We start from the raw sequence: 27,607 nt of genomic DNA, 5'->3' as shown, positions 1-27,607 counted from the left end.
GAGCCGTTTGTTTTCCAAGGCACCGTTTTCCCCTCCCCGTCGTCCCCCCCACCCCTACCCCCCCCAAGCCTTTCCCGGAGCTTGTCCCAACTTTTCCCAAGCTTTTTTTAAATCCCCCCTCGCGCAGTGGCCGGGTGAAGGGACGATGCCGACAAACCTCCTCCGTCCCGGCCCCCCCTCCAGGTTTGCAAGGCCGTCGTGCTCATTTTCTTTGAATTTTGGGTTGTTTTGTGGTTTTTTTTTGGGGGGGGGGGTGAAAACGGGTGCAACGGAGGAGTTTTTAAATCCGTGCGTGATGGCGGGGGGAGGGGAGGGGGGGGTGCGGAAACCTGGACGGAAAGCGGGGAAAGGAAAAGCGTTGAGCATCTCTCTCCTCTTCTCCCTCAGGTCGCCTCCGCTCTCCCTACGGGCCGTAGCCGTTTCCCCGCTCCGGCGGCAGAGAAGGGGGGGTTAGAAGAGCCCCCCCCCAACACACACACCCACCCACCCACCCACCCCTCCCCGGCACCACCATGACCGACGTGGCGGTGGTGAAGGAAGGCTGGCTGCACAAGAGAGGTGAGGGAAAAGCCGGAGAGGCGGCTCGGAAGCGGTGGCATTCCTCCAAGGACGGGGTTCATCCCGGGGAATCCAACTCCGCAGCTGCCGCTCGGGAAAGGAGAGCTCCGGTTTCCAGTTACCGGGCGATTTTTTATTTATTTATTTTTTTTTTTAACTGTTCCCCGGCGTAAAAAAAAACAGGGCTGGGGTTGCCCCAAAACGGACCACGAAGCACCTCGGCATCCTCAGAGCATCCCAAATTCCTCGCTTTCGGCTTTTCTTCTGCTCCGGGCACGGCTCGGCGATGATCGGCGATGCCGCTTTGCCGGCAAAGCCTCCGGCGGCGGCGTTTTTTTATTTGCTTGCCGCCTCGGGAAAGCCGGAGGCCCATCCCGACATCTCCCCGCGGACCTTCTGGCCCGCCAGGTTCATGGATTCCTCCTCCTTCTGGGAAAAAACAGCGGGAGAGAGCGAAACCAGCGTCTCCCACCGCTGCCATGTCTTTATCCAGAGCCGCCGAGGTCGCTCCGGATCCGTTTTGGAGCTGCTGGGGTGGGGACGCACGAAAGCTTTTTTTTTTTTTTTTCCTTTTTTTTTTTGGCGCTGTGTTCCCTTTTGCCAGCGTTTTTCGGGCCGTCCTCTCCTACATCACAGCTTTTTGCGGGAGCTTCTCCGAAGCCTGGGAAAAATCCACCCCATCCGCTTAATTTTCCGGCTACGAGGGGAGTCCTTCCGCCTTTTAATTTTCCCTCTGGGCCGCGGGGAAACCCCCGCCGAGGGGGTCCATTCCCAAAAAAAAACCAAACCCCCTCCATCCTCTTTTTTTCCCTGCAGGGGAATACATCAAAACGTGGCGGCCCCGTTATTTCCTGCTGAAAAGCGACGGCTCCTTCATCGGCTACAAGGAACGGCCGGAGACGGCCGACCAGAGCTTGCCCCCTCTCAATAACTTCTCGGTGGCAGGTAACGCGAACGCGTTTTCGTCCCCCCCGGTGTCACTGGGGAAGGGTTTTGGGATGATCCCGAACAATCGTCATCCCCCTATTTTTTTTATTTTATTTTTTTCCCCTTTTTTTCCCGGGTTTCGGACATGGCAGAGTGCCAGCTGATGAAGACGGAGCGGCCCCGGCCCAACACCTTCGTCATCCGCTGCTTGCAATGGACGACGGTCATCGAGAGGACCTTCCACGTGGACTCTCCCGAAGAGCGGTAAGGCCCGCGGGACGGCCTTTTCCTTCGGGAATCCGGGATAAACAGCGCCTTGCCTCCAGCAGCTGGAGGAGAACAACCCAAAAAACCTCGCGGCTGCGACTCCCGGTGCCGCCAATCCACGTTTTTTTTATTTTTTTATTTTTTTTATTTTTTTTGTTGTTGTTGTCTCTCCCTAGCGAGGAGTGGATGCGAGCCATCCAAACGGTAGCCAACAGCCTGAAGAACCAGGAGCCGGAGGCGGATACTATGGATTACAAGTGTGGATCTCCTAACGACGGCACCGGCGCCGAGGAGATGGAGGTGGCCGTCAGCAAAACCCGTGCCAAGGCTGTAAGTCGTCCCCCTCCCCGACGCGGGATTGGGAATTTCGCTTCGTGGGATGAACCTCGTCCGCGCGGTATCCGCTGTCACCGGGAGAACGGCAGGGGGCGGGGGGGGAAATAGGTCGGAAAAGCCTTTTTCCCCATCCCGCTCGCCCAACTCGCCTCCGTCTCCTCCTTTCTCCCCCAGACCATGAACGATTTCGATTACCTGAAACTCCTGGGAAAAGGCACTTTCGGCAAAGTCATCTTGGTGCGGGAAAAAGCCACCGGCCGTTACTACGCCATGAAAATCCTCCGGAAAGAGGTCATCATTGCCAAAGTACGTGCTGGAGCCCCAAAGGGAGGGAGTCGGAGCTCGTCGGGATCGCGGAACGGTCCGGGGGGTCGGAAGGGATTTTTCCAAACCTCCCCCCCGCCCCGCCACCCCCTTTCATATTTTGGGATGCGCTTTCAAACGCTTCCCCGAGCCGTGGCCGGCTCCTCTAAACACGCCGGGGGAATTCCAGGAATTACCCTGGAATGGTAACGGTTGGGCGCTTGGAGCTCCCAGGACTTTTTTTTTCTTTTTCCTGGGAATAGCTGGCAGTGGTGCCAAAAAAAACCCCAAAAAAACCAACCAAACAAAAAACCCCAAACCCTCCGGGTTTTCCAGAAGGAAGCGGGGAGGGATTAAACGGAATTTCTCCTCCCTCTCCGCAGGACGAGGTGGCGCACACGGTGACGGAGAGCCGGGTGCTGCAGAACACCAGGCACCCCTTCCTCACCGTAAGTCTGGCCACGGGGCAAGCGAAAAAGGCCGGGGGGGGGCAAGTGTCGACACGCCGGGGGCCGGGGGGGGGGAGGGAAGGGACGGCATCCAGAGGGACCTGGAGAGGTGGGACCCTGCCGACCTCCTGGAATTCAACCAGGCTGAGGGGGGCAAGGATCCTGCCTGTGGGATCGGGGGCAATCCCGAGCACGAATCCAGGTTGGGAGGAGGAATGGCTTGGACCGAGGAGGAGGATTTGGAGGGATCGGGGGGTGGGGGGGTGTGGGGCTGGACGCGGAGCTGTTGGAGCGGGGCCGGAGGAGGCCCCCGGAGATGCTGGGAGGGCCGGGATGAGTTGGAGGCGTGGGGGGGGGGCGCATTCAGCCTGGAGAAGAGAAGGCTCCGGGGAGACCTTGGAGCCCCTTCCAGTCCCTAAAGGAGCTCCGGGAAAGCCCTCCGGATCAGGGAAGGGAACCGCGGAACAAGAGACAGGGGTTTTAAGGTAAAAAAAGGGGAGATTTAGATGAGATACGGGCAAGAAATTTATTCTGAGGGCGGCGAGCCCCTGGCCCAGGTTGCCCGGAGAAGCCGTGGCTGCCCCACACCCGGAGGGCTTCGAGGCCAGGTTGGACGGGGCTTGGGGCAACCTGGGCTAGTTGAAGATGTCCCCGCTCGTGGCCCGGGGCCGGGGGGGGGGTGGCACTGGGTGGCCTTTAAGGTAAGTACACGCCGCTTACGGGTTCCGTGGCACCATCCCCCTTCCCGCATCCGTTGGATTATCACGGAGGTCGCCCGCGGAATCTGCCCCCCCCCCACTCCATCCCCAGCGTCGCTTCGCAAGCGATATCCAATGGGGAACGGCCGAGGGAGAGGATTTTTGATCGTTTTAGGAATTATTCCGCACCCTTCCCCCCCCCCCCGCACCCCCCCCAGCCTCTGGAAGCGCAGAACCCCCGCCACCTCTCCCAGCCCTTTTCCTTTTTCCATTTCCGTTTCCTCCATTTCCTCCCCCTTTCCCTTTTTCCTCCCCCTTTCCCTTTTTCCTTCCCTTTTTCCTTCCCTTTTTCCTTCCCTTTTTCCTTCCCTTTTCCCTTCCCTTTTCCCTTCCCTTTTCCCTTCCCTTTTCCCTTCCCCCCCCCTTTTCCGCCTCCCTCTCCCTTTCCCGCCGCCCCCTTTCCCTTTCCCGCCTCCCCCTTTCCCTTTTCCTTTTTCCTCCCCTTTCCTTTTCCTCCCTCTTCACTTCCTTTCCCCTCCCTCACTTTTATTTTTCCCTCTCTCCCAGGCATTGAAATACGCCTTCCAGACAAACGACCGCCTCTGCTTCGTCATGGAGTACGCCAACGGCGGAGAGGTGGGAGCCCAAGGCGCCGGGGGAGGAACTTAATCGTGCCCGTTTTCCCCTCGGCACGCGTTTCGGGAGGCAGACCCCGGGGGATTGGGGAGGGGGGGGACACACCGTTGATATTTCGACCGCTCCCGCGAGGAGCTTAGGCCCCATATGACGGCATTAGCCGCGTGCCGAGGGCGATTAACCCAATTCGTTGGGATTTTTTTAAGCGCTTGTGGCTCAACCTCTTCTTTTTCTTTTTTTTTTTTTCTTTTTTTTTTTTTTTTTTTTTTTTTTCCTTTCCCCTCCAAGCTCTTTTTCCACCTCTCGAGAGAACGCGTCTTCACGGAAGACCGAGCCCGTTTTTACGGGGCGGAAATAGTCTCGGCGCTGGAATACCTGCATTCCCGGGACGTGGTGTACAGGGACATCAAGGTACCGGCCCGCTGGCCTCCGCGAGCGACGCCTTCGCCCCATCGGCTGCAATTTTCATCTCCCCCACTTGGCGTTTTGCGGGTGCAGAGTCCTAAAATCCCCTCAAAATCCCCCGAGGGACCCTGGAAGGGTTTTCAGCCGGCGCAACGTTGTGTTGGGGTTGACGGAAGAGCCGCATTTCTCCATTCCCGCTCTCCGCTTGGAGCTGGGGATGTTTTTCCAGCCACGTGGGTGCGGGAGGGGAAGGCGGGAGCTCGGCTGGGGAAGGGAGAGCTTGAACCTCGTCCCCCATCACACGGCGATGGACCCAGACCCCCAAAACCATCCGACGGAGCCTTCCGGGGAGCAGCGTCCCGCTCCCGACTTCGCTGGGCTCCAAATCTTTTCTCCTACCTCTTTTTTTTTTTTTGGTTTTGGTTTTATTTCCTGTATTTCAGCTGGAAAACCTCATGCTGGACAAAGACGGCCACATCAAAATCACTGACTTCGGGCTCTGCAAGGAAGGCATCTCCGATGGAGCCACCATGAAGACCTTCTGCGGCACTCCCGAGTACCTGGCTCCGGAGGTAATTCCAGCCTTCCCACTGCTTTCCTCCTTGGAGGCCTCCTTGGAGGCTTTGCTCCAAACTCTTGTGCCAAAGAGGAGGTCCTTCCTTTCCACGGAGGTCCTTCCTTTCCGCGGAGGGTCTTTCCATTCCCATGAGGTCCTTCCTTTCCAGGGAGGTTCCTCCTTTCCCTGGAGGTCCTTCCTTTCCACAGAAGACCTTCCTTTCCCTGGAGCTCCTTCCTTTCTGCGGACGTTCCTCCTTTCCGTGGAGGTCTTTCCATTCCCGGGAGGTCGTTCCTTTCCCGGGAGGTCGTTCCTTTCCGGGAGGTACTTCCTTTCTGCGGAGGTCGTTCCTTTCTGGGGAGGTTCCTCCTCTCCCAGGAGGACCTTCCTTTCCATGGAGGTCCTTCCTTTCCATTGAGCGTCCTCCATTCCACGGAGCTCCTTCCTTTCCCTGGAGCTCCTTCTTTCCCTGGAGCTCCTTCCTTTCCACGGAGCTTCTTCCTTTCCGTGGACGTTCTTCCTTTCCGTGGAGGTCATTCCTTTCCGCGGAGCTTCTTCCTTTCCCTGGAGCTCCTTCCTTTCTGCGGACGTTCCTCCTTTCCGTGGAGGTCCTTCCACTCCCAAGTGGTCCTTCCTTTCTGCGGAGGTCGTTCCTTTCCGCGGAGCTTCTTCCTTTCCCTGGAGGTTCATCCTCCCCGTGGCTTTTCCCAACCCGGGGGCACGGGGGTCATATCTAGAACGGCTTTCCCTCCTCGTCTTGCCGCCCCCGCTTCTTCCACCTCCTCGGCACCATCCTCACCCTCTTCCCGCCCCCCCCTGGCGCAGGTCCTGGAGGACAACGATTACGGCCGGGCCGTGGACTGGTGGGGCCTGGGGGTCGTCATGTACGAGATGATGTGCGGCCGCCTCCCCTTCTACAACCAGGACCACGAACGCCTCTTCGAGCTCATCCTCATGGAGGAGATCCGCTTCCCGCGCACCCTCAGCCCCGAGGCCAAATCCCTGCTGGCCGGGCTGCTCAAGAAGGATCCCAAACAACGGTGAGGAGCCGGTGGGGGGAATGCTGGGGGGGGGGGTGTGAAACGCGGTTCTGGAACCTTCTGTGTGCCCGCAGGCTGGGCGGAGGTCCCAACGACGCCAAGGAGGTGATGGAGCATCGCTTCTTCGCCCCCATCAACTGGCAGGACGTGGTGCAGAAGAAGGTGGGAAGGGACGGGAGTGCTTTTTTTTTTTTTTTTGTGGGGGGGGGGGGGGGGGGGGCGGGGAGGGGACACGACCCATGCAAAGGGACAAGGTTGGGGGGGGCTCAATCTTGTGGTTTCCCCCCAGCTCGTCCCGCCCTTCAAACCCCAAGTCACCTCCGAGATCGACACACGCTATTTCGACGACGAATTCACCGCCCAGTCCATCACCATCACCCCCCCGGATCGCTGTGAGTGTCGTCCCCCCCCGCCACCGCCCCCAGATGGGGACCACCACCCCCCACCCCCCCCCCCCCACAAGGCTTTGCGTCACCTTCCTCTCCCCCCAACCTCCTTTTGTCCTGGCACCCGGGGCCGGGGGGGGGCTGGTGGCTCCGGAAAACCTCGGGGACCCTCTCCCTGCCCACCCCCCACCCCGGAGAGGTTTTGGCCAGCTTTGGTGGCCTCTTGGCCGTGTTTGGTGGCCTCTTGGCCAGCTTTGGTGGCCTCCTGGCCATTTTTGGCAGCCTCTTGGCGGGCTTCAGTGACCTCTTGGCCATTTTCAGGCAGTCTCTTGGCCGTGTTCGGTGGCCTCTTGGCCGTGTTCAGTGGCCTCTTGGCCAGCTGCGGCAGCCTCCTGGCCATGTTCGGAGGCCTCTTGGCCAGCTTTGGTGGCCTCTTGGACATTTTCGGTGGCCTCTTGCACACTTTTGGCAGCCTCTTGGCCGTGTTTGGTGGCCTCCTGGCCATTTTTGGCGGCCTCTTGGCCAGCTGCGACAGCCTCCTGGCCATGTTCAGTGGCCTTTTGGCCATTTTTGGAGGCCTCTTGGCCATGTTCGGTGGCCTCTCCGCCCCGGGAGGAGTGGGGAAGGGTGACGAAGGCACCGGGAAAGGCTTTTCCGGCTTTTTCCCTCTTCCTCAAACCTTTTTCCCCTTCCCGGCTTCGCAGACGACAACATGGGCTCCCTGGAAAACGACCAGCGGACGCACTTCCCGCAGTTCTCCTACTCCGCCAGCATCCGGGAATAACTGGGATTCGGCCTCCGAGGAGGAGGAGGAAGAGGAGGAGGAGGAGGAAGAGGAAGAAGAGAAGGAGGAGGAAGAGGAGGAAGGAGGAGGATTTGGGGGTTCACTCACCGCAGGGAGATTCCCTTTTCCGGCGGAAAGGGCCGGGGGGGGCCGGAACACGCCGTGGTGCCTTTCGGAAGCCATAACCCCCCCCCCCCGCACCCCCCCCCGGGCCTGGCTTGGGACTGCTCGGACTTTTTAATTAATTATTATTTTTATTTCTTTTTTTTTTTTTTTTTTTTTTCCTCCTCCCCTCAAACTCCTCCAAGTGCCCGCGGCTTTTTAAACCAACCCCCCCCCACACACACACACACCCCCCCCTAAAACACACACAACCGTGGCCTTGACAACCCCCCCCGACCCCCCCCCCCCCCCCAGTAAAACCCACTGCTCCCAGTTTTGGGGGGAAAAGCTGGATTTTTTTTTTTTGACAGAAATGGGGGGAGACGCGGCGGGGGGGGGGCAACAGGACAGGACCCCCCCCCCCCCCCCAAACACCGAGGGTGATGGGGGGCACGTCTCACCCCCTCCAGCTGAACCTACGGAAAAACTAAGGCGGGGGGGGGGGGGACAGAAAGAAAAAAAACCAAAAAAAAAACCCCCCCCGCTCCGAGGAAAACGCCGTCCTAAAAAGTGAGAGTTTGGCTTTTTTTTTTTTTTTTTTTTTTTGGGTGCCTTAAAGCCAAGTGAGGCCGCGGTGACGTCGCGGTGACGTCCTCGAGGGGTGACGGCGCCGGATGAAGGTGACAAACTGGACTTGTGTCATCCCCGTCCCGCCCCCCCCCCCCCCTTGCCAAAACCAGGGCCGGGGTTTGGAGCTTTTGGCCGCCGGATGGAGCCGAAGAGAAAAAAAAAAAAAAAAAAAACAACAAAAAGCGCCTTTTTTTGGGGGGGCGTTTTCGGCGCTCGGTTTCAAGTTGCCCAAATCCACTTGGATTCACCTCAAAAAAAAGAAGACCCCGGCGGAGCAAGGAGGGGGGAGGGGGTGAGACACCCCCCCCCGCCACCACCACCCCCCCCCCCCAACAACCTGGACAAGGCGTCCCCGGCGTCCCCGGCACCGGATTCGTACGGTACAAGCAATAAAACGGGGGATTTTTTTTTTTTTTTTTTTCCTTTCGTTGATTTTTATTATTTTATAAGTTTTTTTGTTCTTTTCTTCTTTTTTTTTTTTTTTTTCGGAGAAACGGGAATTTTCGGGCTCGGGTTGAAGGAAGGGGAAGCTGAAAGGGCCCCGGCAGCACCCTCGAGGACACCCCCCCCCCCCCCCCCGCCCCCCAAGAGGGTCCCCAAGGACCCCGACGGCACCCTGGGGTCCCCAAAGACCCCCACAGTGTCCCCAAGGACCCTGATGGCACCTCGGGGTCCCCAAAGACCCCCAATAACGTCCCCAAGGACCCCAATAATGTCCCCAGAGACCCCCACTGTGTCCCCAAGGACCCCGAGAGTGTCCCCAAGGACCCCGATGGCACCCTGGGGACCCCAAGGACCCCAGTAATGTCCCCAAAGACCCCCCCACAATGTCCCCAAGGACCCTGATGGCACCTCGGGGTCCCCAAAGACCCCCAATAACGTCCCCAAGGACCCCAATAATGTCCCCAAAGACCCCCACTGTGTCCCCAAGGACCCCGAGAGTGTCCCCAAGGACCCCGATGGCACCCTGGGGACCCCAAGGACCCCAATAATGTCCCCAAAGACCCCCCCACAATGTCCCCAAGGACCCTGATGGCACCTCGGGGTCCCCAAAGACCCCCAATAATGTCCCCAAGGACCCCCACTGTGTCCTCAAGGACCCCGAGAGTGTCCCCAAGGACCCCGATGGCACCCTGGGGTCCCCAAAGACCCCCCCACAGTGTCCCCAAGGACCCCAGTAATGTCCCCAAAGACCCCCACAGTGTCCCCAAGGACCCCGATGGCACCCTGGGGTCCCCAAAGACCCCCCCACAGTGTCCCCGAGGACCCCAGTAATGTCCCCAAAGACCCCCACAGTGTCCCCAAGGACCCCGATGGCACCCTGGGGTCCCCAAAGACCCCCCCCCACAGTGTCCCCAAGGACCCCCACAGTGTCCCCAAGGACCCTGATGGCACCCTGGGGTCCCCAAAGACCCCCCCCCAGTGTCCCCAAGGACCCCAATAATGTCCCCAAAGACCCCCACAGTGTCCCCAAGGACCCCGATGGCACCCTGGGGTCCCCAAAGACCCCCCCCAGTGTCCCCAAGGACCCCAATAATGTCCCGAAAGACCTCCCCACAATGTCCCCAAGGACCCTGATGGCACCCTGGGGTCCCCAAAGACCCCAATAGCATCCCCAAGGACCTCCCCAATAGTGACCCCAAGGACCCCAATGGCTCTCTGGGGTCTCCAAGGACCCCGATAGTGTCCCCAAGGTCCCCAAAGACCCCAATGATGTCCTTAAGGACCCCGAAGACCCCCACAGTGTCCCCAAGGACCCCAGTAGCACCCCGAGGTCCCCGATAGTGTCCCCAAGGACCCCAACGGCACCCTGGGGTCCCCAAAGACCCCGATAGCATCCCCAAGGACCCCCCCCCAATAGTGTCCCCAAGGACCCCAATAGTGTCCTGAAGGCCCCCAGTAGCACCCCAAGGTCCCCAAAGACCCCCACAGTGTCCCCAAGGACCCAAATAGCACCCACAGGGACCCCGATAATGTCCCCAAGGATCCCCCAGGAGTGTCCCCAAGGACCCCAACAGCACCCTGGGGTGCCCAAGGACCCCGACAGTGTCCCCAAAGCCCCCAATTCCCCCCCCCCACCCCGGGTCCCCAAGGACCCTGATCCCCCCTCCCTGGGATCTCCCCGTGTCCCCCGTCCCCCCCCCCCCAATGGCGCATGTCCCTCGTCCCCGGGGTGTCCCCGGGGTGGCAGGGTGACAGCACAGGACACGTCCCCGGGGGTCACCCAGCCCTTTACTGAGTCCCCGGGGGTGGGTCCCCGGGGGGGTGTCCCCCGTGGTTGTTGGGGGGGGTGGGGGGGGCTCAGAGCTGCAGGAACTCGGCCACGAAGGCCAGCAGGATCTTGGCCAGGTCCTCCACGGTGGGGGGGTCCAGGTTGTCCTCGGTGTCCCCCGGCGTGTGCCACACGGCGGGGAAGGGCGTGGGGATGAGGTGCAGCACGGGGACACCTGGGGGGGGGGGGGACACGGCGAAGTGGCGGGGGGGGGGATACACGTCCCTCTCCCCCCCCCCGCTATGGGATGTCATTGCCCCCGGGGGAACGATGCGCCCCAGGGGACAACATGGCCACGCGGCCATGGGGACTCGGGGTGGGGGGGGGGCGGGGGGGTTTGGGGACAATTTGGGGATGGGGCGGGGGCATTTGGGGACAAGGCGGGGGGAGTTGGGGACAAGGGGGGGGATTTGGGGACAAGGGGGGGGATTTGGGGACAATATGGGGACGGGGCGGGGGCATTTGTGGACAAGGTGGGGGCATTTGGGGACAGGGCAGGGGGAGTTGGGGACAAGGGGGGGGATTTGGGGACAATATGGGGACGGGAGGGGATTTGGGGACAAGGGGGGCGATTTGGGGACAAGGCGGGGGCATTTTGGGGACAATTTGTGGACAGGGCAGGGGATTTGGGGACAGGGTGGGGCCTTTGGGGATGGGGGGTGGGTTGGGGACGGGATGGGGGGGAATTTGGGGACGGGGCGGGGGCATTTGGGGACAAGGGGGGGGGATTTGGGGACAGAGTGGGGATGGGGCGGGGGGATTTGGGGACAGTGGGGGGCATTTGGGGACAGAGGGGGGGGATTTGGGGACAATATGGAGACGGGGGGGATTTGGGGACAGAGGCGGGGGCATTTGGGGACAAGGTGGGGGGATTTGGGGATGGGGAGATGGGTTGGGGACGGGGCGGAGGGGGGGTTGGGGACAATTTGGGGATGGGGGGGGATTTGGGGACCGCGGGGGGGGGGGGATTTGGGGACAGGGCGGGGGCATTTGGGGACAGTGGGGGGCATTTGGGGACAGAGGGGGGGAGAGGTGGGGACAATTTGGGGACGGGGCGGGAGGATTTGGGGACAGAGGGAGGCATTTGGGGACAGAGGGGGGGATTTGGGGATGGGGCGGGGGGGTTTGGGGACAGAGGGGGGGGGGGTTGGGGACAAGGGGGGGGGGTTTGGGGACGTCACCCTCGCTGCAGGAAGGGGACATGGTCGTCCTCGACGGGCCCCGGGGCCGGGCTGAGGCGGAAGAAGGGCTGGTCCTGGGGGGGGGCGCGCAGCAGCCCCAGCCCCCGCAGGCGCTGCTCTGGGGGGGGGGGACAGAGGGGACACGGGTCGGGGGGGGGACACACACACAGAGGGGACACAGGGGGGTGACGCAGGGGACACACACACACAACCTTCTGTGACACCCCCAGCCTCCTCCCCCTCCCCGTTTCCATCCCTGTGTGTCCCCCCCCCCGTGTCCCCTGTCCCCGTCCTTGTCCCCCGGCCCCTTGTCCCCATCCCCGTGTCCCCGTGTCCCTATCCCTGTCCCCCATGTCCCCATCCCCATGTGTCCCCCCCCCGTGTCCCCTGTCCCCGTCCTTGTCCCCCGGCCCCTTGTCCCCATGTCCCCATCCCCGTGTCCCCCGTCCCCATCCCCGTGTCCCCATCCCTGTCCCCGTGTCCCCATCCCCGTGTCCCCGTCCCCGTGTCCCCATCCCTGTCCCCATGTCCCCATCCCCGTGTCCCCGTCCCCATCCCCGTGTCCCCTGTCCCCATCTCTGTCCCCTTGTCCCCATCCCCGTGTCCCCATCCCTGTCCCCATGTCCCCATCCCCATGTCCCCCGTCCCCATGTCCCCCGTGCCCATCCTTGTCCCCTGTCCCCATCCCCGTCTCCCCTGTCCCCGTGTCCCCTGTCCTCATCCTTGTCCCCCGTGCCCTTGTCCCCTGTCCGTGTCCCCTGTCCTCTTGTCCCGTGTCCCCTGTCCCCATCCCTGTGTCCCCGTGTCCCCTGTTCCCATCTCCCCATCCCATGTCCGTGTCCCCTGTCCACATCCTTGTCCCTGTGTCCCTGTCCCCATCCTTGTCCCCCATCCCTTGTCCCCTGTCCCCATCCCCGTGTCCCCATCCCTGTGTCCCCGTGTCCCCTGTTCCCATCCCTGTGTCCCCATCCCCATGTCTGTGTCCCCTGTCCCCATCCCCGCCCCCTTGTCCCCATCCCTGTGTCCCCGTGTCCCCCATCCCCATGTCCTTGTGTCCCCTGTCCCCATCCCTGTCCCCTTGTCCCCATCCCTGTGTCCTCGTGTCCCCTGTTTCCGTCTCCCCTGTTTCCGTCTCCCCATCCCTGTGTCCCCGTGTCCCCCGTTCCCATCTCCATGTCCCCATCCCCGTGTCCCCTGTCCCCATCCTTGTCCCCCATCCCCTTGTCCCCTTGTCCCCTGTCCCCGCCCCCTTGTCCCCATCCCCATGTCCTCGTGTCCCCTGTTCCCGTCTCCCCATCCCCGTGTCCCCATCCCTGTGTCCCCTGTTCCCATCTCCGTGTCCCCGTCCCCGTGTCCCCGTCCCTCACCGATGGCGACGAGGCGCAGGAACCAGTGGTGGGTGCGGGGGAAGTGGCTGTGGATGGCGGGGTGGGGGGCGCCCAGCAGGTCCAGCAGCACCAGCAGGCTCTGGGGACACCAGCAGGGCCGTGGGGACACCCGGGTGCCACCACTCTCAGGACTGGCCCAGCTGGGACAACGCCGCGGCACCCCCGCCTTGGGTGCCACCAGAGCACCCCATTTGCCGTCCCACCACCCTTGGGTGCCACCAGACCCCCTCCCACCCCCATGGCACCACCCTTGGGTGCCACCAGAGCACCCCATTGCTGTCCCACCACCCTTGGGTGCCACCAGACCCCCTCCCACCCCCATGGCACCACTCTTGGGTGCCACCAGAGCACCCCATTACTGTCCCACCATCCTTGACGGCCACTAGAGGCCCCCCCCACCGCCATGGCACCACCCTTGGGTGCCACCACACCTGCTCCCACCGGCGTGCCCACCACCCTTGGGTGCCACCAGAGCACCCCATTGCCATCCCACCACCCTTGTGTGCCACCAAACCCCCTCCCACCGCCATGGCACCACCCTTGGGTGCAACCAGACCACACCACTGCCATGGCACTGCACTTGGGTGCCACCAGACCCCCTCCCACCGCCATGCCACCACCCTTGGGTGCCACCAGAGCACCCCATTGCTGTCCCCCCATCCTTGAGGCCCACTAGAGGCCCCCCCACTGCCATGGCACCACCCTTGGGTGCCACCAGACCCCCTCCCACGACCATGGCACCACCCTTGGGTGCAACCAGACCACACCACTGCCATGGCACTGCACTTGGGTGCCACCAGACCCCCTCCCACTGCCATGCCACCACCCTTGGGTGCCACCAGAGCACCCCATTGGTGTCCCCCCATCCTTGAGGCCCACTAGAGGCCCCCCCACTGCCATGGCACCACCCTTGGGTGCCACCAGACCCCCTCCACCCCCATGGCACCACCCTTGGGTGCCACCAGAGCACCCCATTGCCATCCCACCACCCTTGTGTGCCACCAAACCCCCTCCCACCGCCATGGCACCACCCTTGGGTGCAACCAGACCACACCACTGCCATGGCACTGCACTTGGGTGCCACCAGACCCCCTCCCACTGCCATGCCACCACCCTTGGGTGCCACCAGAGCACCCCATTGGTGTCCCCCCATCCTTGAGGCCCACTAGAGGCCCCCCCACTGCCATGGCACCACCCTTGGGTGCCACCAGACCCCCTCCCACCCCCATGGCACCACCCTTGGGTGCCACCAGAGCACCCCATTGCCATCCCACCACCCTTGTGTGCCACCAAACCCCCTCCCACCGCCATGGCACCACCCTTGGGTGCAACCAGACCACACCACTGCCATGGCACTGCACTTGGGTGCCACCAGACCCCCTCCCACTGCCATGCCACCACCCTTGGGTGCCACCAGAGCACCCCATTGCTGTCCCCCCATCCTTGAGGCCCACTAGAGGCCCCCCACTGCCATGGCACCACCCTTGGGTGCCACCAGACCCCCTCCCACCACCATGGCACCACCCTTGGGTGCCACCAGAGCACCCCATTGCCATCCCACCACCCTTGTGTGCCACCAAACCCCCTCCCACTGCCATGGCACCACCCTTGGGTGCAACCAGACCCCCTCCCACCGCCGTGCCACCACCCTTGGGTGCCACCAGAGCACCCCATTGCTGTCCCCCCATCCTTGAGGGCCACTAGAGGCCCCCCCCACTGCCATGCCATCACCCTTGGGTGCCACCAGACCCCCTCCCACCGCCATGCCACCACCCTTGGGTGCCACCAGAGCACCCCATTGGTGTCCCCCCATCCTTGAGGGCCACTAAAGGCCCCCCCACTGCCATGGCACCACCCTTGGGTGCCACCAGACCCCCTCCCACCACCATGCCACCGCCCTTGGGTGCCACCAGACCTTCCCCCCCTGCCCCCCCCCCCCCAGCAGCGGGCTCGCTGCCCCTCACCATGGCGGTGATGTGGGTGCCGTGGGTGCCGTGGGGGGTGGCGGCCATGCGTGCCGCCAGGTGCCGGGCGCCATAGAGGGAGTCGGTGGCGCTCCATTCCCCGAAGGCCTCCTCCCCGTCCAGGAACAGCAGCTGCAGCGTCACCTCCGCGCCCTGCCGGGGGGGGGGGGGGGGGGGGACGGGGGGGGACACGACACCCAGGCACCCCGGGGTGGGTGGGGGGCACCCATGTGGCCCAGGTCAGGGACCCAGGTGGCCCCGGGGGTGGGGGGCAGGAGGTGTCCTGGGGCGGGGGTGGACGGGATGGAGCTGGGAGTCCAGGGGGGGGGAATCGGGAGGGGGGGGGCCGGGGGGGGCCCAGGCATCCTTGGGGGGGGGGGCGTCCAGGCACCCTAGGGAGGACCCAGGGCGGGGGGGGTGAAGGGGGTGGGAGGGACCCAAGCACCCTGGGTGGGGGGGGGACACATAGCCATCCTGGGGGGGGGTCTAAGGGGGATCCGGGGGGGGTGGGGGGGGCCCAGGCATCCTGGGGAGGGGGTGTCCAGGCACCCTGGGGGGGTCTAGGGGGGGACCCGGGGCGGGGGGTTGAGGGGGGTGGGAGGGACCCAAGCACCCTGGGTGGGGGGGGACACGTAGCCATCCTGGGGGGGGTCCAAGAGGGATCCGGGGGGGGTCCCAGGCACCCTGGGGTGGGGGGGGGGCGGTCCAAGGGGGACCCAGACACCCTGGGGGGCACCTAGCCATCCTGGGGAGGGGGGGGGGTGTGTGTCCAAGGGGAATCCAGGGGGCCGGGAGGGACCCAGACACCCGGGGGGGGGACGGGACACACAAGGGGGGACCCAGGCACCCGGGGCGGGGGCAGGGGGGGGGGTCCAGGGTGGGGGGTGAGGGGGTGGAAGGGACACAGGCATCCCTGGGGGGGGGGCCCAGGGACACTGAGTGGGGGGGGGGGGGTCAGGGGAGGACCGAGGCATCTTGGGGGGACCCAGGCACCCTGGGGGGGGGGGGTCCCAGGCACCCTGGGGGGGGGGTCCCGTGGCCACCCGTCACCCACCCTGTCCTTGGCGTGCCGCAGGGGCCGGTCGAGGGCGGCCGCCAGCTCCAGGAGGATGGCGCAAGGCACGGCCGAATCGGTGGCCCCCACGAAGATCCGTCGGCCACCCCCGGGCCGGGGGGGCAACACCTTGGTGTCATAGTGACAGGCCAGGACCAGGCGGCGGGGGGCGGAGGGGGCCAGCGTGGCCACCAGGTTGGTGAAGGTCAGTGGCCCCCGGGGGGTCCCCGCTTCGAAGGCGTCCAGCTCCAGGTGCCAGGCGGCCCCCAGGGCACCCAAACACCCTGCGATGTGCTGCGGGGACCCTTCCCAGTGAGGGGCACGGCAGCACCCTAGGGTGGGGGGTGTTTTTTTTTGGGGGGGGGGGTCTTACCTCTCGGGCGGCGCGGCTGCCGGGCCCCCCCGGCACCCGTTCCCGCAGGAGGGGGCGCAGGAAGGTGTCCCGCAGCCGGGTGGGATCCAGCCGATCCAGCAGCGCCCGGAGAGACGGGTCCGAGGGGGGGCCGGGGGGGTGCTGGGGTTGTGGGGGGGGGGATACCATGTCAGTGTGTGGGGCTATGGCGGGGGGGGGGTGGGGGGAGGGGGGAAGTTGGGGTGCCCCAAGGGGGTTTGAGGGTCCTTGGAGGGGTTTGGTGCCCCCAGGATGGGGTCCTGGGGGGGTCCTGGGTGCCCCTGTGATGGGGTTTGGGTGGTGCTGGGGTCTTGGGGAGGGGGCTGAGGGCCCTGGGGGGGTCCTGGGGGGCTCTGGGGACCCCAGGATCCATTGGGTGCCCCCATGATGGGGTTTGGGGGGTCCTGGGGGGCTTGGGGAGAGGGCTGAGGGCCCTGGGGGGGTCCTGGGTGCCCCAAGATCCATTGGGTGCCCCCATGATGGGGTTCTGGGGTGGTCCTGGGTGCCCCGGGATCCATTGGGTGCCCCCATGATGGGGTTCTGGGGGGGTCCTGGGTGCCCCGGGATCCATTGGGTGCCCCCATGATGGGGTTTGGGGGGTCCTGGGGGGCTTGGGGAGGGGGCTGAGGGCCCTGGGGGGGTTCTGGGGACCCCAGGATCCATTGGGTGCCCCCGTGATGGGGTTTGGGGGGTCCTGGGATCTATTGGGTGCCCCCGTGATGGGGCTTGGGGGGTCCTGGGGGGGCCCTGGGGGGGTCCTGGGTGCCCCCGTGATGGGGTTTGGGGGGTGCTGGGGGGCTCGGGGAGAGGGCTGAGGGCCCTGGGGGGGTCCTGGGCGCCCCAAGATCCATTGGGTGCCCCCGTGATGGGGTCTGGGGGGGTTCTGGGTGCCCCGGGATCCATTGGGTGCCCCCGTGATGGGGCTTGGGGGGTCCTGGGGGGCCCTGGGGGGGTCCTGGGTGCCCCCGTCATGGGGTTTGGGGGATGCTGGGGGGGTCCTGGGTGCCCTGGGATCCATTGGGTGCCCCTGTGATGGGGTTCTGGGGGGTCCTGGGGGATGTTGGGGGGTCCTGGGGAGGGGGCTGAGGGCACTGAGGGGGTCCTGGGTGCCCCCATGATGGGGTCCAGGGGGTCCTGGGGGGCTCGGGGAGGGGGCTGATGGCCCTGGAGGATGTTGGGGGGCCCTGAGGGGGTCCTGAGTGGCCCCATGATGGGGTCTGGGGGGTCCTGAGGGGGTCCTGGGTACCCCTATGATGGGGTCTGGGGGGTCCTGAGGGGGTCCTGGGTGCCCCTATGATGGGGTCTGGGGTACCCCTGGAGTCTGGGGGGCCCCGGGGGAGGTTGGGGGGTCCCCGTGGGGTCTGGGAGAGACAGCGGGAACATGCCCGACCCCCCACACACACTCCTCCCCGGGCACACCCCGCCCGGTCCCCCCCCCCCGCCCCAGCTCACCGGGCCAGCATCCCGTTCCCCGCCGGGCCAGGCGACGTAGAGGAGGGCGACGGCAACCGCCAGCCCCAGGAGCGGCAGGAACGAGCGGGGACAGCGGCGAGAGCGCGGGCAGAACCCGGGGCCCGGGCCCGGCAGCGGCACCGCCACCGGACCGGACCCGGGCCCCGAACCCGCGGCCCGGAGGCGGCGGGAGCCACCGGCTCCCTTCCGCATGGCGCGGGGGGCGGGGCCTCCCGAAGGGGAGGGGGGGCGTGGTCTCGTGTGGGCGTGGCCTCCGGGGGCGTTGCCGCGGGGGGACAGACGGGGACGTCTCCTATAGGCTGAGGGCGCGCCAGGCCACGCCCCCCCCGCTCGCGGAGAGGCGGGGTGTGGGTGGGAGCGAGGCGCAGGCGCGGTGGGCGGGGCGCGCCGGGTCGGCGCATGCGCAATGGCGGCCGCGGGGACACGGGGGACACGGTGGCGGCGGGCAGGGACCGGCCACCCCCCCAGTCCCGTGTGGGGTCGTCGTCCCGGTGGGGTGTCACCCCAGACGCCATGTGCCTCCCCCCCGGCGACATCCCCCCCCCCCCCCCGCCCCCGGCGACGTCCCTCTTCCCGGTGAGGTCCCTCTCGATGGCGATTGTCCCGCTCGAGGCGCGATGTCCCTCTCGACGGTGATGTCACTTTCGATGCGTGATGTCACCATAGATGTCACCCGGCTGGGGGGGGGGGGGGGGGGCGGGGGGGGCGTCCCTCGAGGCGGGATGTCACCTCGGACCAGGACGTCACCCTGGGCAGGGATGACACCCCCGAGAGGACGTCACCCTCCCTGGGGACGTCACCACGGGCAGGACGTCACCCCCTCGGGGCGGCCACCACCCCCCCCATGGGGCTGAGGTCACCTTCCATGGGGCCAGCACCCTCCACGGTGCCGTAACTCCCCATAGGACCGTCAACCTCCATGGGGCCACCACCCCAGACGGGGATGTCACCCTCCGTGGGGCCACCACAGGGCCAGCACCCTCCCTAAGGCCATCAGACCAGTTGGGGTCATCGCCATGGGGCCACCACCCTCCATGGGGCCACCATCCTGCACGTGATCATGACCCGCCACAGGGCCAGCACCCCAGACGGGGCCGTCAACCTCCATCAGGCCACCAACCTCCATGGGGCCATCAGACCAGCTGGGGTGATTGCCATGGGGCCACCACCCTCCATGGGGCCACCACCCTCCATGGGGCCACCACCCCAGACAGGGCCATCACCTTCCATGGGGCAACCACCCCAGATGGGGCCGTCACCCTCCACGCTCCATGGGGCAACCATCCTCCACGTGGTCACGATCCTCCACAGAGCCATCACTCTCCATGGGGCCACCACCCCAGACGGGGCCATCACCCTCCATGGGGCCACCACGGTGCCATCACCCTCCTTGGGGCCATCAGACCAGTTGGGGTCATTGCCATGGGGCCACCACCCTTCATGGGGCAACCATCCTCCACGTGGTCATGTCCCTTCACAGGGCCATCACCCTCCATGGGGCCACCATGAGGCCATCACCCTCCATGGGGCCACCAACCCAGGTGAGGCCATCACCCTCCATCACCCTCCTTGTGGCCACCACCCCAGATGGGGCCGTCACCCTCCATGGGGCCACCAACCTCCATGGTGCAACCACCCGCCACGTGGTCATGACCCTCCACAGAGCCATCACCCTCTATGGGGCCACCAACCCAGATGGGGCCATCACCTTCCATAGGGCCACCACCCTCCTTGGGGCCATCAGCGCAGTTGAGGTCATTGCCATGGGGCCACCATCCTCCATGGGGCCACCATCCTCCATGTGGTCATGTCCCTCCACATGGCCATCACCCTCCATGGGGCCACCATGAGGCCATCACCCTCCATGGGGCCACCAACCCAGGTGAGGCCATCACCCTCCGTCACCCTCCTTGTGGCCACCACCCCAGATGGGGCCGTCACCCTCCATGGGACCACCAACCTCCATGGGGCAACCACCCTCCACGTGGTCATGACCCTCCACAGAGCCATCACCCTCTATGGGGCCACCAACCCTGACGGGGCCATCAGCGCAGTTGAGGTCATTGCCATGGGGCCACCATCCTCCATGGGGCCACCATCCTCCATGTGGTCATGTCCCTCCACACGGCGATCACCCTCCATGGGGCCACCATGAGGCCATCACCCTCCGTCACCCTCCTTGTGGCCACCACCCCAGATGGGGCCGTCACCCTCCATGGGGCCACCGCCCCAGATGGCGACGTGACCCTCCATGGGGCCACCAACCCAGAGGGCGATGTCACCCTCCAGTGGGCCACCATGGGGCCAGCAACCTCCTTGGGGCCACTGGCCCAGTTGGGCTCATCCTCATGGGGCCGCCAACCTCCATGTGGTCATGACCCTCCACGGGGCCATCACTCTCCATGGGGCCACCGCCCCAGATGGCGACGTGACCCTCCATGGGGCCACCACCCCAGACGGCGATGTCACCCTCCATGGGGCCACCATGGGGCCAGCAACCTCCTTGGGGCCACTGGCCCAGTTGGGCTCATCCTCATGGGGCCGCCAACCTCCACGTGGTCATGACCCTCCACGGGGCCATCACTCTCCATGGGGCCACCGCCCCAGATGGCGACGTGACCCTCCATGGGGCCACCAACCCAGAGGGCGATGTCACCCTCCAGTGGGCCACCATGGGGCCAGCACCCTCCTTGGGGCCACTGGCCCAGTTGGGCTCATCCTCATGGGGCCGCCAACCTCCATGTGGTCATGACCCTCCACGGGGCCATCACTCTCCATGGGGCCACCGCCCCAGATGGCGACGTGACCCTCCATGGGGCCACCAACCCAGAGGGCGATGTCACCCTCCACGGGGCCACCATGGGGCCAGCAACCTCCTTGGGGCCACCGGCCCAGTTGGGCTCATCCTCATGGGGCCACCAACCTCCACGTGGTCATGACCCTCCACGGGGCCATCACTCTCCATGGGGCCACCGCCCCAGATGGCGACGTGACCCTCCATGGGGCCACCACCCCAGACGGCGATGTCACCCTCCATGGGGCCACCATGGGGCCAGCAACCTCCTTGGGGCCACTGGCCCAGTTGGGCTCATCCTCATGGGGCCGCCAACCTCCACGTGGTCATGACCCTCCACGGGGCCATCACTCTCCATGGGGCCACCGCCCCAGATGGCGACGTGACCCTCCATGGGGCCACCAACCCAGAGGGCGATGTCACCCTCCAGTGGGCCACCATGGGGCCAGCACCCTCCTTGGGGCCACTGGCCCAGTTGGGCTCATCCTCATGGGGCCGCCAACCTCCATGTGGTCATGACCCTCCACGGGGCCATCACTCTCCATGGGGCCACCGCCCCAGATGGCGACGTGACCCTCCATGGGGCCACCAACCCAGAGGGCGATGTCACCCTCCACGGGGCCACCATGGGGCCAGCAACCTCCTTGGGGCCACCGGCCCAGTTGGGCTCATCCTCATGGGGCCACCAACCTCCACGTGGTCATGACCCTCCACGGGGCCATCACTCTCCATGGGGCCACCGCTCCAGATGGCGACGTGACCCTCCATGGGGCCACCAACCCAGAGGGCGATGTCACCCTCCATGGGGCCACCATGGGGCCAGCAACCTCCTTGGGGCCACTGGCCCAGTTGGGCTCATCCTCATGGGGCCGCCAACCTCCACGTGGTCATGACCCTCCACGGGGCCATCACTCTCCATGGGGCCACCGCTCCAGATGGCGACGTGACCCTCCATGGGGCCACCAACCCAGAGGGCGATGTCACCCTCCATGGGGCCACCATGGGGCCAGCAACCTCCTTGGGGCCACTGGCCCAGTTGGGCTCATCCTCATGGGGCCACCAACCTCCACGTGGTCATGACCCTCCACGGGGCCGTCACTCTCCATGGGGCCACCGCCCCAGACGGCGATGTCACCCTCCATGGGGCCACCGCCCCAGACGGCGATGTCACCCTCCAGTGGGCCACCATGGGGCCAGCAACCTCCTTGGGGCCACTGGCCCAGTTGGGCTCATCCTCATGGGGGCCACCAACCTCCACGTGGTCATGACCCTCCACGGGGCCATCACTCTCCATGGGGCCACCGCTCCAGATGGCGACGTGACCCTCCATGGGGCCACCAACCCAGAGGGCGATGTCACCCTCCACGGGGCCACCATGGGGCCAGCAACCTCCTTGGGGCCACCGGCCCAGTTGGGCTCATCCTCATGGGGCCACCAACCTCCACGTGGTCATGACCCCTCCACGGGGCCGTCACCCTCCACGGGGCCACCGCCCCAGATGGCGACGTGACCCTCCATGGGGCCACTGCCCCAGACGGCGATGTCACCCTCCATGGGGCCACCATGGGGCCAGCAACCTCCTTGGGGCCACTGGCCCAGTTGGGCTCATCCTCATGGGGCCGCCAACCTCCACGTGGTCATGACCCTCCACGGGGCCATCACTCTCCATGGGGCCACCGCTCCAGATGGCGACGTGACCCCTCCATGGGGCCACCAACCCAGAGGGCGATGTCACCCTCCATGGGGCCACCATGGGGCCAGCAACCTCCTTGGGGCCACTGGCCCAGTTGGGCTCATCCTCATGGGGCCACCAACCTCCACGTGGTCATGACCCTCCACGGGGCCGTCACTCTCCATGGGGCCACCGCCCCAGACGGCGATGTCACCCTCCATGGGGCCACCGCCCCAGACGGCGATGTCACCCTCCAGTGGGCCACCATGGGGCCAGCAACCTCCTTGGGGCCACTGGCCCAGTTGGGCTCATCCTCATGGGGGGCCACCAACCTCCGCGCGGGTCACGACCCTCCATGTGGGGGGGTCAGGTGGGGCCATCCCCCCTCCATCCCCCTCCTCGTGGCCACCACCCCAGGCGCCGACGTCACCCTCCACACGGGGCCACCACCGCGCGCCCCTCCCCCCTCCCCCCCCCCCCCATTGTCCTTTTCTCTTTTTTCTTTTTTTTTCCCAACTTTTGGGTGGGGGGGTGGTGCCGACGGTGGGGGGGGTTTTTTTTTCCCTTTTTTTTTTTTTTTTCTTTCCTTTTTTTTTTTTTCTTTCTTTTCCACTTCCTCCGCTGAAAAAAACCAAAACAACCCCCCCCAAAAAAAAAAAAAAAAACACCCCCACCCTCAACCCAACACCACCCCCCACCCCCCACCCCCCCCCCCCCCCGCCATCCCCGGGGCCTTTCTTTTCCTTTATCCCCGCTCCCGTCGTCCCCCCAAAAATCCGCCGCCGGCGCCGGCCGTCCCTTCACCTGCCGTCCTCGCGCCGCGGGTGCACCCAGTTGTTGTCGTGCAGGCCCACCCTGCAGCCCGGCGCTTCCTTATCCGCTCGCCGGCAGCACATCCAGTAGGATCGGCCGTAAGGCAGGTCGTGGTGGTAGGGTTTGGGGTGCCAGCGGCAGAGGGACACGTCCCCCTTCTCGTACCGTTTCTTGCACTGCTTGCAGGGGTCGTCGCGGTAGAGGGGGTCGGGGTTCCAGCGGGAATCGGTGGCCTGCACCCCGAAGGTCTCGATGATGGATTTGAAATAGTGACAGGAACATTTGAGGGCGGCCAGCGCTTGGGTGGGCAAGTAGCTGAAGATCTTCACCATGACGTGCTCCGGCAGGAGGAGCATGTACTGCCGGGGCTCCAGCAGGCGTTGGATTTTGAAACGGATCTCCAAAAAATCGTGGGAGACGTGACGGTACAAGCGGCAAAGCGAAGGGTCGGGGACGGCCGCCGCTTCCTCGCCCGCTTCCGACGCCTCCGACGCCGGCGTCGCCTCCTCCGGGACGGGCAGGAGGAAGAGCTGCCCCGGCGGCGGGTCCTCCTGCGGCGCCGCCGCCGCCGGCAGCCGCACCGTCTCCTCCTTCATCTTCTTGGCGCTGTCTTTGCCGAAGAAGACGCATTGGTCCACCACCCCCGTCACCACCACGTCCACGTGGAAGCTGGCGGCGCAATCCCGCGCCGCCGCCGCCGTCGCCGCCGTCGTCTCGCCGCTTCCTTCCCCCGGCTCCGCTTTGCCGGCGGCGCTCGCCGGCCCCCTCGCCGCACCCGGCGGCGGCGGCGGCGGGGCCGTCCCCGTCCCCTTTGGCGCCGGCGGTGGCCAGGAGGAACTCCACGTTGTTGGGCAACGCGTCGCGGACGGGCTGATCAACTGGTAGAGGTCGCAGGTGATCTTGTCCTTGGCGCGACCGCTGCCATTGCCGCCGCCGTTGCCCGTCCCGCAGCTCATGAAGACGCAATTCGGCCGCCCCGCAGCCCCCGGCTCGGCCGCGGCGGTTCCGGGCCGGCTTTCGCGACCGCTGGAGATACGGAAAGCGATACGCACCTCGCCGGCAGCCGGCGATGCCGAAGACGACGACGCGGCGGCGGCGCATTCGGCGGCGCCCGGGCGACACATGCCGTTGGGTGGAGCGCCGCCGCCGCCGCCGCGTTCCCGTTGCCGTGACTCGAAGTGGGCTACAGCTTCGGCCACCCGGCTGCAATCGGAGCCGCCGGGCGTTTTGGTTTCACCGCCGGCTGCCGCTTCCACGAAGACGATGGGGGCGGCGGCGGCGGCGGCAGCGCCGCAGGGCCGGGGGAAGCTCTGCAAGGCCAGCGCCGTCCTCCGCTCCACCAAGGCCACCATCTCGGCCACCGACAGCAAGTCGGGGGGGGGCGATTCGGCGGGAGGTTCGCCGGCAAGCGGGCATGCCGCTTCCCGGCCGCCGCTAGCCCACGGCTTGTTCTTCGCCGGGTCGTGGCAACGCCGGCGCCGCTTGGCTTTGGAGCTGTCGTTGCCCCAGTTGCCCTTGACCTTCATGGTGGTGGGGCGGCCGCCGCCGCCACCGCCGCCCCCACCGCCGCCGCCGCCGCCGCCGCACTGGTGGGCCACGAAAAAAGCCACTTTCTCCTTGGTGTTGCCGGGTTTGATGACGTACCAGGTGTCCAGCAGCACCCGCCCTTCCTCCGCCGGCGCCGGGGGAGCCGGGGCGGCATCTGCGGGAGGCGGCGGAGGCGTCGGCGTCGGCAGCGGCGGCGTTTTTTCCGGGGGGGCCGCCGGCGTTTTCCTCGGCGGGGCGGCAGGAGAAAGGGTTGGGGGCCGGGGGGGGGCCGGGGTTGCTTGGGGGGGGCGGCGGCGGCGTTGTAAGCGCCGAAGGGCCGCGGGCACCAGAGCTGGAGCTGGGGGGAAGGCGGTGGGTTCCATCAGGGCACCATGGCACCCGCCGGCGGGGCGTCCCCCACCGCGCTGCTCCAACCCCCGCCGGGGGGTTTTGGGGTGGGGGGGGGGGCGGGGGGCTGCCGGCGCCCGCCCCCAGGGCCTGCCGGGAGAGAAAGGGGGTTAGCGGGGGGTCGGGGGGGCCGGTATATGGATGGTGGGGGCCAGTATAGGGATGGTGGGGGCAGTATGGGGCTGGGGGGCCACTATGGGGCTGGTGAGGGCAACTATGGGGGTGGTGGGGGCAGTATGGGGCTGGTGAGGGCAACTATGGGGCTGGCAGGGGCCAGTATGGGGCTGGTGAGGGCCAGTATGGGGCTGGTGGGGCCAGTATAGGGATGGTGGGGGGCAGTATGGGGATGGGGGCAACTATGGGGCTGGTGGGGGCCAGTACTGGTCTGGGGGGCCACTATGGGGCTGGTGAGGGCAGCTATGGGGTGGTGGGGGCCAGTATGGGGCTGGTGAGGGCAACTATGGGGCTGGTGGGGGCCAGTATAGGGCTGGTGGGGGCAGTATGGGGCTGGTGAGGGCAACTATGGGGCTGGTGGGGGCCAGTATGGGGCTGGTGGGGGCCAGTATAGGGATGATGGGGCCAGTATAGCGCTGGCAGGACCAGTATAGGGATGGTGGGGCCAGTATGGGTCTGGTGGGGCCAGTATGGGGCTGGTGAGGGCAACTATGGGGGTGGTGGGGGCCAGTATGGGGCTGGTGGGGACCAGTATGGGGATGGTGAGGGCAACTATGGGGCTGGTGGGGGCCAGTATGGGGCTGGTGGGGCCAGTATGGGGCTGGCAGGACCAGTATAGGGATGGTGGGGCCAGTATGGGGCTGGTGGGGGCCAGTATAGGGCTGGTGGGGGCAGTATGGGTCTGGTGAGGGCAACTATGGGGCTGGTGAGGGCAGCTATGGGGATGGTGGGGGGCCAGTATGGGGCTGGTGGGGGCCAGTATAGGGATGATGGGGCCAGTATAGCACTGGCAGGACCAGTATAGGGATGGTGGGGCCAGTATGGGTCTGGTGGGGCCAGTATGGGGCTGGTGAGGGCAACTATGGGGGTGGTGGGGGCCAGTATGGGGCTGGTGGGGACCAGTATGGGGATGGTGAGGGCAACTATGGGGCTGGTGGGGGCCAGTATGGGGCTGGTGGGGCCAGTATGGGGCTGGCAGGACCAGTATAGGGATGGTGGGGCCAGTATGGGGCTGGTGGGGCCAGTATAGGGCTGGTGGGGGCAGTATGGGTCTGGTGAGGGCAACTATGGGGCTGGTGAGGGCAGCTATGGGGATGGTGGGGGCCAGTATGGGGCTGGTGGGGGCCAGTATAGGTCTGGTGAGGACCAGTATAGGGATGGTGGGGGCCAGTATAGGGCTGGGGGGGCCAGTATGGGGCTGGTGGGTACCAGTATGGGGCAGGGGGGGGCACTATAGGGACATTGGGGCCAGTATGGGACTGGTGGTGGCCAGTATGTGCCTGGTGGGGCCAGTACGGGGCTGGAGGTGTTAATGGGCCATTACTGGGCCGTTCCCAGTACCCTTACTGGGTCGTACTGGGGGGGACGGAGGGCTCCCCCCTCCCCGGCCCCGCCCCCTTTGGACGCGCCGAAGCCCCGCCCCTCCGCGCCTAGCCCCGCCCCCCAACCCCCTAAGCCCCGCCCCCTCCTCCCCCCCCCGTCCGGCCCTGCCCGCCAGGTGGCGACCAATCAGCGCGCCGCGTTTGGGCCATGCCCATATATGGACGGCGGCGGCGGCGGCGGGAAAGGGCGTGGCGGGGAGCAAGGGGGGGCGTGGCCAACGGGGGGAGGGAGGGGCGTGGCCAAGCGGCCCCGCCCTCCCCGGGGCCGCCGAGGCGGGAGGGGCGCGGACACGGTCCCGCGTGGCCCCGGTTGCGGGGGGGGGAGGGGGACCGTCCCGGTTGAAGGAGGCGGGGGGACACGGGGCGACACACCGAGCCGGTGACCCCCGTGGGTGGCGCGAGGCCGGCCCCGCCCCAGGGGGGACGCGGGGACACGCCCGCCCCCCCCTCCCCCTTGACACGGCGACACGCGTGTCGTGTCCGTGTCCTCCCCCCCCGCCCCTGCATCCCGGTGTGTCACGAGCGGGAGGCGCCGGTCCCCGGTGTGACATCGCTGCCGCCTCCCCCCCCCCACAACCGGGGCCCAGGCCCCGCCGGCGCTACCCAGCACCGGCCCCGGGGCAAGCCGCGGGGCTCCCCCGCCCCCCCCCCCCCAACTCTTTCCCCCCCACACCCCCCACACCCTCCCCGCGGCCCGGGCCCCGCCCGGTGCCGCCGCCCCTCCCCCGCTCACCGGGCAGGTGCCGGGCGCGGCCGCTCCGCCTCTCCGCGCCGCTTCCGGGGTGCCGCCGCGCATGCGCCCCCGCTGCCGTGAGCGCCGCACATGCGTCGCGCGGGGGATGCCGGGAAGTGTAGTCCGCCCGTGGCGTACGCCGACACTCTACGCCTGCGCCGCGCGGGGGATGCCGGGAAGTGTAGTCCGCCCGCAGTGGGGGGGGGGGGTGTGTGCGCGGAGACTCCGCGCATGCGCAATGGGCATGGGCGCCCCGGGACGGGGTAGTTCGTGCGCGGAGGGGGCTGGGGGTGACCGGGGGGGG

General features: G+C 66.2%; 3 protein-coding genes across 3 annotated transcripts; 1 reads left to right on the top strand and 2 right to left on the bottom strand.

Moving 5' to 3' along the window:
* The first annotated feature begins 409 nt into the window (after window positions 1-409).
* Window positions 410-8,496, top strand: AKT2 (AKT serine/threonine kinase 2). Its single transcript, XM_054187759.1, has 13 exons — window positions 410-558; window positions 1,375-1,503; window positions 1,638-1,749; window positions 1,929-2,082; window positions 2,263-2,394; window positions 2,775-2,840; window positions 4,106-4,174; window positions 4,463-4,585; window positions 5,023-5,151; window positions 5,961-6,175; window positions 6,250-6,337; window positions 6,465-6,567; window positions 7,266-8,496. Exons 1-13 carry the CDS (start codon window positions 513-515, stop codon window positions 7,343-7,345), a joined length of 1,446 nt encoding a protein of 481 aa, XP_054043734.1. The 5' UTR covers window positions 410-512; the 3' UTR covers window positions 7,346-8,496.
* A 1,836-nt stretch (window positions 8,497-10,332) lies between these two features.
* On the bottom strand, window positions 10,333-18,259 carry QPCTL (glutaminyl-peptide cyclotransferase like). Its single transcript, XM_054187758.1, has 7 exons — window positions 17,780-18,259; window positions 16,310-16,450; window positions 15,937-16,230; window positions 14,883-15,035; window positions 12,898-12,997; window positions 11,534-11,648; window positions 10,333-10,526 (listed from the first exon to the last, which is right to left on the bottom strand). The coding sequence occupies exons 1-7, from the start codon at window positions 17,990-17,992 to the stop codon at window positions 10,379-10,381; spliced, it is 1,164 nt and encodes a 387-aa protein (XP_054043733.1). The 5' UTR covers window positions 17,993-18,259; the 3' UTR covers window positions 10,333-10,378.
* A 4,730-nt stretch (window positions 18,260-22,989) lies between these two features.
* Window positions 22,990-25,042, bottom strand: FBXO46 (F-box protein 46). The gene is given in 3 exon segments (XM_054187756.1): window positions 22,990-23,840; window positions 23,842-23,945; window positions 23,948-25,042. Coding segments are annotated over 3 exon segments (1,920 nt in total). The 5' UTR covers window positions 24,990-25,042; the 3' UTR covers window positions 22,990-23,066.
* Window positions 25,043-27,607: the final 2,565 nt, after the last annotated feature.

Source organism: Rissa tridactyla, unplaced genomic scaffold (genome assembly GCF_028500815.1).
Source record: "Rissa tridactyla isolate bRisTri1 unplaced genomic scaffold, bRisTri1.patW.cur.20221130 scaffold_711, whole genome shotgun sequence".
NCBI lineage: Eukaryota > Metazoa > Chordata > Aves > Charadriiformes > Laridae > Rissa > Rissa tridactyla.
This window is presented reverse-complemented; position numbering and strand designations above follow the sequence as displayed.

Coding starts and splice junctions, on each gene's coding strand:
- AKT2 (XM_054187759.1), top strand. CDS start 513: ATGACCGACGTGGCGGTGGTGAAGGAAGGCTGGCTGCACAAGAGAG. Junction 2,395..2,774: donor AAGAGGTCATCATTGCCAAA/GTACGTGCTGGA, acceptor CCCTCTCCGCAG/GACGAGGTGGCGCACACGGT. Junction 2,841..4,105: donor CCAGGCACCCCTTCCTCACC/GTAAGTCTGGCC, acceptor CCTCTCTCCCAG/GCATTGAAATACGCCTTCCA.
- QPCTL (XM_054187758.1), bottom strand. CDS start 17,992: ATGCGGAAGGGAGCCGGTGGCTCCCGCCGCCTCCGGGCCGCGGGTTCG. Junction 16,451..17,779: donor GGGAACGGGATGCTGGCCCG/GTGAGCTGGGGC, acceptor CCACAACCCCAG/CACCCCCCCGGCCCCCCCTC. Junction 16,231..16,309: donor GCAGCCGCGCCGCCCGAGAG/GTAAGACCCCCC, acceptor GGGTCCCCGCAG/CACATCGCAGGGTGTTTGGG.